The sequence below is a fragment of the Tachyglossus aculeatus genome, chromosome 26 (assembly GCF_015852505.1).
Source record: "Tachyglossus aculeatus isolate mTacAcu1 chromosome 26, mTacAcu1.pri, whole genome shotgun sequence".
Taxonomy (NCBI): domain Eukaryota; kingdom Metazoa; phylum Chordata; class Mammalia; order Monotremata; family Tachyglossidae; genus Tachyglossus; species Tachyglossus aculeatus.
Genome location: NC_052091.1, coordinates 976498 through 989469, shown reverse-complemented (window position 1 = coordinate 989469; position 12972 = coordinate 976498). Strand labels below are relative to the sequence as shown.

Sequence of the window (12972 nt, the reverse complement as noted above, 5' to 3'; positions counted from 1 at the left end):
TTCCCCCCTCACGTGGCCCCGCCCACTCCCCCACACCCCTCTCCACACACGTGGCCCCGCCCACTCCCAACACGGCCCCGCCCCTTCCCCCTCACGTGGCCACGCCCATTCCACAGGCCCCACCCCATTTCCCTCACACTACCACACCCCATCCCCTCACGCGACCACTCCCGTTCCACAGGCCCCGCCCCCTTTCCACACTGCCAAGCCCCTTCCACAGGCCCTGCCACATTTCCTTCATACGACCACGCCCCTTCCCCCCTCACGTGGCCCCGCCCACTCCCGAAACAGCCACGCCCCTTCCCCCTCACGTGGCCCCGCCCACCCCACAGGCCCCGCCCCTTCCCCCTCACGTGGTGCTCCCCACAGCACCTGTATATATGTATATGTTTGTACGTATTTATTACTCTATTTTATTTGTACATATTTATTATTTTATTTTGTTAATATGTTTTGTTCCGTTCTCTGTCTCCCCCTTCTAGACTGTGAGCCCGCTGTTGGGTAGGGACCGTCTCTAGATGTTGCCAACTTGTACTTCCCAAGCGCTTAGTACAGTGCTCTGCACACAGTAAGCGCTCAATAAATGACTGACTGAATGAATGAATGAATACGGGCAGAAGAGGAATCCCCACCCAGGCGGAATGAGAACTATGCGCCTTCAGCGGACTGTTTTATTTACAAAACAACTGTTAACTATAGATAACACAATCAGTGGCTTTTTGGGTTTTTACTGCCTTCCACGAGGGTCTACCTGGCTTGGCAGGTGACAGGCCCCGGCTACTTGCCGGCGATCAGGGGGTTCCTGAGCACCACGATGACCGAATCTCCACGCAGGAACATCTTGGAGATGTAGCGGTCCTTGTTCACCGGCTTTGATTTCTTCTTGCCCTTGCCGCTCTTGGGCACTTCGGTCCACATCTCCTTCACGTTCTCCAGAACCATGTTGCAATGCCTGGAGGGGAAGGGCGGTGAGACCGACTCTGGCCCCGGAGCGTGGCCAGGGGAAGACCTCCACCCACCCCACCCTGACATGGGGCCACCGGAAAAACCCCTACGTCCCCCAAAGGGCCCATACCTATCGAATGCCTTGACGCGGCCCAACAGTTTCTTGTTGTTTCTGCAGTTGATGAGAACTTGCGTGTTGTTCTTTACCGACTGGGTCAGCACCGACAGGGGCCCCGTGTTGAACTCCTCCTCCTCGCGCTTCTGCAGCTCCTCTGGGGTCATCTCGCTCTTGGGCTTGTTTAGGAGACTCCTGGATGGGGTGGACATAAGGTTAATGGGGGATAGGGAGATACCTGTATATATGTATATATGTTTGTACATATTTATTACTCTATTTTATTTGTACATATCTATTCTATTTATTTTATTTTGTTAGTATGTTTGGTTTTGTTCTATGTCTCCCCCTTTTAGACTGTGAGCCCACTGTTGGGTAGGGACTGTCTCTATATGTTGCCAATTTGTACTTCCCAAGCGCTTAGTACAGTGCTCTGCACATAGTAAGCGCTCAATAAATACGATTGATGATGATGATAGGGGTAAGGGAGAATTGACTTTCCTTTTGGGTTGACAGAGACCACAGCCCAGAGGCTCGGCATGGCATAGTCCACCAACCATGGGCTTGCGAGTCGTAAAGTCATGGGTTCTAATCCTGACTCTGCCACTTGTCTGCCTTGGGACCTTGGGAAAGTCACTTCATGTCTCGGTCCCTCAGTGACCTCATCTGTAAATTGGGCATTGACTATAATTCTATTTGTTTACATGGATGCCTGTTTACCTGTTTTGATGTCTGTCTCCCTCCGCCCCCCACCCCCAGACTGTAAGCCCGATATGGGCAGGGACTATCTCTTTTCATTGCCGAATTGTACTTTCCAAGTGCTTATCCCAGCTCCGCCAACTGTCAGCTGTGTGACCTTGGGCAAATCACTTCACTTCTCTGTGCCTCAGGTCCCTCATCTGTACAATGGGGATGATGACGACGATGGTATTTGTTAAGCGCTTACTATGCGCAAAGCACTGTTCTAAGCGCTGGTGGGATACGAGGTGATCAGGCGGTCCCACGTGGGGCTCACAATCTCTTAATCCCCGTTTTACAGATGAGGCAACTGAGGCACAGAGAAGTGAAGTGACTTGCCCAAAGTCACACAGCCGGTAAGTGGCGGAGCCGGGATTAGAACCCATGACCTCTTACTCCCAAGCCCGTGCTCTTTCCACTGAGCCACGCTGCTTCGCATGGACTGTGAACCCCACGTGGGACAACCTGATCACCCTGTATCTCCCCCCCGGCAATAAGAACAGTGCGTGCATATAGTAAGCGCTTAACAATACCATCATCATTATTATTACTAGTGTTCTGCGCACAGTAAGCGCTCAATAAATACGACTGAATGAATGAATGACTGTGAGCCCCATATGGGACAGGGGCTGTGTCCAACCCGTTTGCTTGCATCCACCCCAGTGCTTAGAACGGTGCCTGGCACATAGTAAGCGCTTATCAAGTACCAGAATTATTAATAGTAGTAACAGTAATAATGGCATTTATTAAGCGCCTACTATGTGCAAAGCACTGTTCTAAGCGCTGGGGAGGGTACAGAGTGATCCGGTTATCCCACGGGGGCTCAGTCTTAATAGAGAACGCTCAATCAATCAATCATATTTATTGAGCGCTTACTATATGCAGAGCACTGTACTAAGCGCTTGGGAATTACAAGTTGGCAACATATAGAGACAGTCCCTACCCAACAGTGGGCTCACAGTCTAGAAGGGGGAGACAGAGAACAAAACCAAACATACTAACGAAATAAAATAGAATAGATATGTACAGGTAAAACAGATAAATAAATAGAGTAATAAATCTGTACAAACACATACACATATATACAGGTGCTGTGGGGAAGGGAAGGAGGTAAAATGGGAGGGGGGGGGGATACTGTGAGCCCACTGTTGGGTAGGGACCGTCTCTATATGTTGCCAACTTGTACTTCCCAAGCGCTTAGTACAGTGCTCTGCACACAGTAAGCGCTCAATAAATACGATTGATTGATTGATATATACAGGTACATATGTACCTTCTAGACTGTGAGCCCACTGTTGGGTAGGGACCGTCTCTCTATGTTGCCAACTTGGACTTCCCAAGCGCTTAGTACAGTGCGCTGCACACTGTAAGTGCTCAATAAATACGATTGATTGATTAACTACCTTAACTTCTCTGGGCCTCAGTGACCTCATCTGCCAAATGGGGATTAAGACTGTGAGCCCCCCCCTGCGTGGGACAACCTGATCACCTTGTAATCTCCCCAACGCTTAGAACAGTGCTTTGCACATAGTAAGCGCTTAATAAATGCCATTATTATTAGTATCTCTTCCCGTGGCCAACGGGGCCTCCCCTCCCCTGCTACCCCCTTCCGACAGAGCCGAGCCCCCCACCCCTAAAAGGAGGCCTTCCCAGACTGAGCCCTTTCCTTCCTCTCCCCCTCTCCATCCCCATCTTACCTCCTTCCCTTCCCCACAGCACCTGTATATATGTATATGTTTGTACATATCATCATCATCAATCGTATTTATTGAGCGCTTACTATGTGCAGAGCACTGTACTAAGCGCTTGGGAAGTACAAATTGGCAACATATAGAGACAGTCCCTACCCAACAGTGGGCTCACAGTCTAAAAGGGGGAGACAGAGAACAAAACCAAACATACTAACAAAATAAAATAAATAGAATAGATATGTACAAGTAAAATAAATAAATAAATAGAGTAATAAATATGTACAAACATATATAGAGGTGCTGTGGGGAAGGGAAGGAGGTAAGATGCGGGGGATGGAGAAGGGGACGAGGGGGAGAGGAAGGAAGGGGCTCAGTCTGGGAAGGCCTCCTGGAGGAGGTGAGCTCTCAGCAGGGCCTTGAAGGGAGGAAAAGAGCTAGCTTGGCGGATGGGCAGAGGGAAGGCATTCCAGGCCCGGGGGAATATTTATACTATGTATATATTTATGATATGTAATGCTGAGAAGCAGCGTGGCTTAGTGGAAAAAGCACGGGCTTTGGAGTCAGAGGTCATGGGTTCAAAACCCGGCTCTGCCACACGTCTGCTGTGTGACCTTGGGCAAGTCACTTAACTTCTCTGAGCCTCAGTTACCTCATCTGTAAAATGGGGATTAAGACTGTGAGCCCTACGTGGGACAACTTGATCATCTTGTATCCCCCCGGCGCTTAGAACAGTGCTTTGCACATAGTAAGCGCTTAACAAATGCCATTATTATTATATGTAAATATTATAATATGTAAATACGTATTTATAATACGTATATATGTATACATATTTATTACTCTGTTTATTTTACTTGTACATATCTGTTCTATTTATTTTATTTTGTTAGTATGCTTGGTCTCCCCCTTTTAGACTGTGAGCCCACTGTTGGGTAGGGACTGTCTCTAAATGTTGTCAACCTGTACTTCCCAAGCGCTCAGTACAGCGCTCTGCACACAGTAAGCGCTCAATAAATACGATTGATTGATTGATGCGGCCGAATCCGCCCCCCCCCGCCTCCCGAGGCCCCGGAACTCACATGGCGCCGGATGCGCAGCCTTCCCGCCTTCTCTCGCTACTGCTGCGGCCCCGGCGTCACCTTCCTGCGCCGCCCTTCTGCGTCGCCTTCCAGTGACGCACTTCCGGTCCGGGTCACGTGGGAGCGCGGGAGGGGAGGGGCGTTACCATGGCGACACGCTCGTCCTCGCGGTCGCCGCAGGGCGGCGCGTCACCCGCGTCACGTGACCCCTGTGACGCCCCCCCCCCTCCCCCCTCCAAAAGCCGCCAGGCATTGTCGGGGTCGTAATGAAGGTAATTACAATAATAGTAATAATAATATCTGTTAAGCGCTTAATCAATCAATCAATCGCATTTATTGAACGCCTACTGTGTGCAGAGCACTGTACTAAGCGCTTGGGAAGTCCAAGTTGGCAACATATAGAGACAGTCAATCAATCAATATCAATCGTGTTTATTGAACGCTTACTGTGTGCAGAGCACTGTACTAAGCGCTTGGGAAGTACAAGTTGGCAACATAGAGAGACAATCAATCAATCAATATCAATCGTATTGAGCGCTTACTGCGTGCAGAGCACTGTACTAAGCGCTTGGGAAGTCCAAGTTGGCGACATAGAGAGACAGTCAGTCAATCGGTCAGTCAATAGCAATCGTATTTATTGAGCGCTTACTGTGTGCAGAGCACTGTGCTAAGCGCTTGGGAAGTCCAAGTTGGCAACATGTAGAGACAATCAGTCAATCAGTATCAATCGTATTTATTGAGCGCTTACTGTGTGCAGAGCACTGTACTAAGCGCTTGGGAAGTACAAGTTGGCAACATATGGAGACAGTCAATCAATCGGTCAATCAATATCAATCATATTTATTGAGCGCTTACTATGTGCAGAGCACTGTACTAAGCGCTTGGGAAGTACAAATTGGCAACATCTAGAGACAGTCCCTACCCAACAGTGGGCTCACAGTCTAAAACGGGGAGACAGAGAACAAAACCAAACATACTAACAAAATAAAATAAATAGAATAGATATGTACAAGTAAAATAAATAAATAAATAGAGTAATAAATATGTACAAACATATATACATATATACAGGTGCTGTGGGGAAGGGAGGGAGGTAAGATTGGGGAATGGATTAATAGGCTGGCTTAATAGGTGCCAGGCACTAAAAACTAGGGTGGATACAAGCAAATCGGTTTGGTTTTTTTTATGGTATTTGTTAAACGCTTACTATGTGCACTGTTCTAAGCGCTGGGAGGGATACAAGGTGATCAGGTTGTCCCGCGTGGGGCTCACAGTCCCCATTTTACAGATGAGGTAACTGAGGCCCAGAGAATAATAATAATTATAATAATAATAATCAATCAATCAATCGTATTTATTGAGCGCTTACTGTGTGCAGAGCACTGTACTAAGCGCTTGGGAAGTACAAGTCGGCAACACATGGAGACAGTCCCTACCCAACAGCGGGCTCACAGTCTAGAAGGGGGAGACAGAGAACAAAACCAAACATATTAACAAAATAAAATAAATAGAATAGATATGTACAAGTAAGATAAATAAATAAATAAATAGAGTAATTAATAAATATGTACAAACATATACATATATACAGGTGCTGTGGGGAAGGGAAGGAGGTAAGATGGGGGGATGGAGAGGGGGACGAGGGGGAGAGGAAGGAAGGGGCTGAGTCTGGGAAGGCCTCCTGGAGGAGGTGAGCTCTCAGTAGGGCCTCATTTTACAGACGAGGGAACTAAGGCCCAGAGAATAAGAATAATGATGATGGTATTTGTGAAGCGCTTACTATGTGCCAAACACCTTCCTAAGCGCTGGGGTGGATACAAGCAAATCGGATTGGACACAGTTGCTGCCCCATATGGGATTCACAGTCTTAATCCCCATTTAGAGACGAGGGAACTGAAGCCCAGAGAAGAATAATAATAATGATGATGATGGTATTTGTTAAGCGCTTACAACGTGCAATGCACTGTTCTAAGCATTGGGGTAATAATAATAATAATAATAATGGCATTTGTTAAGGGCTTACTAGGTGCAAAGCACTGTTCTAAGCGCTGGGGGGGATACAAGGTGATCAAGTTGTCCCACGTGGGGCTCGCAGTCTTAATCCCCATTTTACAGATGAGGTAACTGAAGCTCAGAGAAGTTAAGTGACTAGCCCGAGGTCACACAGCAGGCATGTGGCGGAGCCGGGATTTGAACCCATGACCTCTGACTCCAAAGCCCGGGCTCTTTCCACTGAGCCATGCTGCTTCTGGTTATTTGTTAAGTTAGGCCTTACTTATAATAATAAGCGTTTAGTACAGTGCTCTGCACACAGTAAGCGCTCAGTAAATTGATTGAATGAATGATGGCATTTGTTAAGCGCTTACCACGTGCAAAGCACTGTTCTAAGTGCGGGAGCACTGTTCTAAGCATGTGGTACTATTAATAATGATTGTAATAATTGTGGTATTTGTTAAGCTTTTACTATGTTCCAGGTACTGTACTTAGTGGCTGGTGTAGATATAAGATAGATCCCACGCCGAACTCAAGAGTCTAGGTAATAATAATAATAATAATGATGGTATTTGTTAAGCGCTTACTATGTGCAGAGCACTGTTCCAAGCGCTGGGGAGGTTACAGGGTGATGAGGTTGTCCCGCGGGGGGCTCACAGTTTTAAACCCCATTTTACAGATGAGGTGACTGAGGCATGGAGAAAAGTGACTTGCCCAAAGTCACACAGCTGATGGAGCCGGGATTTGAACCCATGACCTCTGACTCCAAAGCCCGGGCTCTTTCCACCGAGCCACGCTGCTGACTCAGGACGGAGAACACATATTGACTCCTCATTTTTGCAGACGAGGGAATCTTATTACTGAGAAGGTAAGTGACTTGCCCAGGGTCACAGAGCGGGCAAGTGGCAAAACTGGAATTAGAACTCAGGTCCTCATTCATTCACTCAATGTATTTATTGAGCACTGACTGTACAAAGCACTGTACTAAGCACTTGGGAGAATACAATATAACAGTAAACAGATATGTTCCCAGCCTAGAATGAGCTCACAGCCTAGATGAGGAGACAGATATTAAAACAAATAAATAAATAAATTACAGATCTATTCATTAGTGCCATGGGGCTGGGAGGGGGAATTAATAAAGGGAGCAAGGCCGGGAGACACAGTGGGAGAAGAGGGGAGAAGGGCTTAATCAGGGAAGGCTTCTTGGAGATGTGCCTTCGATAAAGAAGTGGGGGAGAGCAAGTGTCTGTCTGATATCATCATCAATCGTATTTATTGAGCGCTTACTGTGTGCAGAGCACTGAGATGAGGAAGGGGGGCATTATTCCAGGCCAGACGCAGGATGTGGGCGAGGTTGGCGGCGAAGTAGACAAGATCGAGGCATGGTGAGAAGGTGGGCATTAGAGGAGCGAGGTGTGCGGGCTGGATTGTAGTAGGAGGGTAGCGAGGTGAGGTAGGAGGGAGCAACGCGATAGACGGCTTTAAAGCCAATGGTAAGGAGTTTCTGTTCGATATGGAGGTGGATGGGCAACTACTGGAGGTTCTTGAGGAGTGTGGGAACATGGGCTGAGCGTTTTTGTAGGAAAATGATCCGGGCAGCAGAGTAGGGAGAGACAGGGGGCATGGAAGACAGCAAAGAAGCTGACACAGTAATCAAAGCGGGATAGGATAAGTGCTTGGATTAATGTGGTAATAAATACGACAATAAATGAATGAATGGTAGCAGTTTGGATGGAGAGGAAAGGGCATATTTTAGCAATGTTGTGAAGGTTGACCCAACGGGATTTAGTGATAGATTGAATATCTCGGTTGAAGGAGAGGAGTCAAGGATAACGTTAAGATTACGGGCTCGTGAGACAGCAAGGACGACAGTGCCGTCTCCAGTGATGGGAGAGTCAGGAGAAGGGTCGGTTGGGGTGGGAAGATAATAAAGAGTTCTGTTTTTGACCTGCAGAGTTGGAGATGATGGGAAGACTTCCAAGTGTTTAAGGCAGGAGGAGATGCGAAACTGCAGAGAGGGAGAGGAGACGAGGGCTGGAGAGAGAGATTTGGATATCATCCACATGGAGGGGGTTGTTGAAGGAATGGGAGAGAATGAGTTCTCCAAGGGAGTGGGTGCGGGTGGAGAATAGAAGGGGACCCAGAACTGGACTCTGAAGAACAGCCACGGTTAGGGGGTGGGAGGCAGAGGAGGAGCCCATGAAAGAGACTGAGAATGAGCAGCCAGAGGGATAGGAGGCAAACCAGAAGAGGACAGCGTCAGTGAAGTCGAGGTTGGATCACGTTTCCAGGGGAAGGGGGTGGTCAACAGTTTCAAAGGCAGCTGAGAGGTCAAGGGGCATTGGGATGGAGTGGAGGCTATTCGGATTGGCAAGGAGGAGATCATTCGTGACCTTTGCGAGGGCGGTTTCTGTCGAGTGAAGGGGTTGGAAGTCAGATTGGAGGGGGTCGAGGAGAGAATTGGAGGAGAGGAACGTGAGACAGTGGGTGTACATGACTCACTCAAGAAATTTAGAGAGGAATGGTAGGAGGGAGATGGGGCAAGAACTGGAGGGAGCTGTGGAGTCATGGGAGGGATTTTTTTTTAGGAAAAGGAGATGTGGGCACGTTTGAAAGCAGTGGGAAAGAAGCCATTGGAGAGCAAACAGTTGAAGATGGCGCTGAGGGAGGGAAGAAGGGAGGAGGCTAGTGTTTCGATAAGGTGCGAAGGGTTGGTGTTGGATACACAGGCCGAGGGGGTGGATTTGAGGGAAGGCAGATCTGCTTCTGAGATAGTTCTGGGAAAGATGGGAGAGTTGAAGAATGGGTAGGAAGAGGGAGGGACCGGGGAGATTTTAGGAAGATCAGGCCTGATAGTTTCTATTTCCTCAATAAAGTAGGTGGCCGGGTCTTTAGGGACAAGAGATGGGGGCATAGACAGGAGGTTTGAAGAGGGAGTTAAAATGGCTGGAACAACTGGCCAGGGTAATGGGCAGAGGTATCAGTAAAGATGGAGAAACTGGGGAACAGAGAAGTGATTAGAGAAGCAGCATGGCCTAGTGGAAAGAGCCCCTACCTGGGACTCAGAGGACCTGGGTTCTAATCCCAGCTCCACTGGGTACCTGCTGTATGACCTTGGGCAAGTCACTTAACTTCTCTGGGCCTCAGCTCCCAAATGTGCAAAATGAGGATTCAATGCCTGTTCTCCCTCCTACTAAGAGTGTGGGACCATGATTATCTTGTGTCCACCTCAGCGCTTAGTACAGTGCTTGGCACATGATAATTCCCAGCCCCACAGCACTTAAGTACATATCTGTAATTTCTTTATTCATATTAATGTCTGTCTGCCCCTCTAGGCCCGAAGCTCACTGTGGGCAGGGAATGTGTCTGTTTATTGTTATATTATCCTCTTCAAAGTGCTTAGTACAGTGCTCTGCAGACAATAAGCACTCCATAAATATGATTGACTGACTGAAATCCTTACCAGATACCAAAATTATTATTATTACTCAAGGTCATACAGCAGACAAGTAGAAGACCTGGGACCACATGGGTTTCACAGTAAGCAGCATTGCATAATGGAGAAAACAAGGATTTGGGAGTCAGAGGATTGTGGGTTCGAATCCCAACTCCGCCATTTGTCTGCTGTGTGACCTTGGGCAAGTCACTTCTCTTTTCCAGCGCTTAGAATAGTGCTTTGCACAGAGTAAGTGCTTAACGAGAAGCAGCGTGGCTCAGTGGAAAACACCCCGGGCTTTGGAGTCAGAGGTCATGGGTTCAAATCCCGGCTCCGCCACTTGTCAGCTGTGTGACTTTGGGCAAGTCACTTAACTTCTCTGGGCCTCAGTTCCCTCATCTGTAAAATGGGGATGAAGACTGTGAGCCCCCCGTGGGACAACCTGATCACCTTGTAACCTCCCCAGCGCTTAGAATAGTGCTTTGCACATAGTAAGCGCTTAATAAATGCCATTAAAAAAAAAACAAAACAAATGCCATCATTATTATTATTATTAGAACACTGGTCCCCTGGCTTTCAGTCCTGTAGCATGGATAGTGGCTAGAGCCCACGGGGGCCTGGGATTTCAGAAAGACCTGGGTTCTAAACTCAGCTCCGCCACTTGTCTGCTGGGTGACCTTGGGCAAGTCACTCAGTTTCTCTAGGCCTCAGTTATCTCATCTGTAAAATGGGGATGATGACTGTGAGCCCCACGCGGGACAACCTGATCACCTTGTATCCCCCCAGCGCTTAGAACAGTGCTTTGCACATAGTAAGCGCTTAACAAATGCCATCATTATTATTATTATTATTAAGTCACTTAGTTTCTCTAGGCCTCAGTTATCTCATCTGTAAAATGAGGATTAAGACTGTAAGCCCCATGTGACCAACTTGGTCAGCTTGTCTCTACACCAGTGCTTAGTACAGTGGCTGGCATATAGTAAACTCTGAACAAATACCATTTAAAAAAAAAAGTCACGCAGCTTTCCAGTCTATCGATAGTATTTATTTACCATCTAGTATATGCAGGGCACTGAACTAAGCTTCTGGAAGAGTACCGCAGAGTTAGTAGACAGACATCAATATAAATAAATAAAATGACAGATACGTACATAAGTCTGGGAGGGGGGAATGTATAAAAGGAGCAAGTCAGGGTGACGCAGAAAGGAGTGGGAGAAGGGGAGAGAAATTGAGTTCCAGGCCAGAGGCGGGACGTGGGTGAGAGGATGGCGGCGAGATAGAGGGACAGTGAGAAAGTTGGCATTAGAGGAGTAAAGTGTGCGGGCTGGGTTGTAGTAGGAGAGAAGCGAAGTGCAGTGGGAGGGGCCAACCGTGAGCCCGTTGTTGGGTAGGGATCGTCTCTAAAACAAATGCCATCATTATTATTATTAAGTCACTTAGTTTCTCTAGGCCTCAGTTATCTCATCTGTAAAATGAGGATTAAGACTGTAAGCCCCATGTGACCAACTTGATCAGCTTGTCTCTACACCAGTGCTTAGTACAGTGGCTGGCACATAGTAAACTCTGAACAAATACCATTTAAAAAAAAAAGTCACGCAGCTTTCCAGTCTATCGATAGTATTTATTCACCATCTAGTATATGCAGGGCACTGAACTAAGCTTCTGGAAGAGTACCGCAGAGTTAGTAGACAGACATCAATATAAATAAATAAAATGACAGATACGTACATAAGTCTGGGAGGGGGGAATGTATAAAAGGAGCAAGTCAGGGTGACGCAGAAAGGGGTGGGAGAAGAGGAAAGGAAGGCTTAGTTAGGGAAGACAACTTGGAGGAGATGTGCCCTCACTGAAGCTTTGGAGAAGGGGAGAGGAATTGAGTTCCAGGCCAGAGGCGGGATGTGGGTGAGAGGACGGCGGCGAGACAGAGGGACAGTGAGAAAGTTGGCATTATTAGAGGAGTAAAGGGTGCGGGCTGGGTTGTAGTAGGAGAGAAGCGAGGTGCAGTGGAAGGGGCCAACCGTGAGCCTGTGAGCCCGTTGTTGGGTAGGGATCGTCTCTATATGTTGCCAATTTGTACTTCCCAAGGACTTAGTCCAGTGCTCTGCACACAGTAAGCGCTCAAGAAATACAATCGAATGAATGAACGAACGCCCTCAAGGACTTAGGTTTAGCAAAGACAGTAGTGGGTTTTTTTTAAGAGCATTTGTTAAGCACTTACATGCGTCCACCTTATTCGGAGCACCAGGGTAGGTACAAGTTAATCAGGCTGGGCACGGTCCCTGAGTTTCTGTCGAATCTTTAGCACTTGTGCATCTACAGTTATTGAACTGTGCATTCAAGTGTTTATTCTGATTTCTGTGTTTGTAACTTTATTTAATTTCAGAGAAGCAGTGTAGTCTAGTGGAAAAAGCATTGGCTTGGGAGTCAAAGGACCTGGTTTCTAATTCTGGCTCTCCCACTTGCCAGCTCTGTGACCTTGGGCAAGTCATTTAATTGGCTTGTGCCTCGGCACCCTCCCCTGTAAAACGGGAATTTAATGCCTGTTCTCCCTCCTTCCTCTTTTTTCTTCGTAAAGCGCTTACGAGGTGGCGAACATCATTCTAAGCGCCGGGGTAGATACAAGATAATTAGGTTGGAAACAGTCCCTCTCCCGCAGAAGCCTCACAGTCTAAGTAGGAGGGCCAACGGGTGAACTGAGGCACGGAGAAGTTGAGTGACTTGCCCGAGGTTACACAGCAAGCAGTTGGCAGATCTAGGATTTGAACCCAGGTCCTCCAACTCCCAAACCCGTGCTTCTTCCACTCGGCCGTGCTGCTGCTCATTGACCACCTGGAACTGTCCGCTCTCCATCCTTGACTTTCCCTCCACCAGCCCAGGTACTTAACCGCGGCTCCATCCACACCCTTTGGGATCTGCGGGTGTTTCAAGCCACACAGGTCAGTCCCCTGTCTCTGTGGCTTCACCGGAGGGCAC

At 47.8% G+C, this 12972-nt stretch overlaps 1 protein-coding gene across 1 annotated transcript; it reads right to left on the bottom strand.

Annotated features, from left to right (window-relative positions):
- Positions 1–660: 660 nt before the first annotated feature.
- On the bottom strand, positions 661–4647 carry SNRPD2 (small nuclear ribonucleoprotein D2 polypeptide). Its single transcript, XM_038767363.1, has 3 exons — positions 4569–4647; positions 1076–1255; positions 661–952 (listed from the first exon to the last, which is right to left on the bottom strand). Coding segments are annotated over exons 1-3 (357 nt in total). The 5' UTR covers positions 4571–4647; the 3' UTR covers positions 661–777.
- Between the last annotated feature and the right edge of the window lie 8325 nt (positions 4648–12972).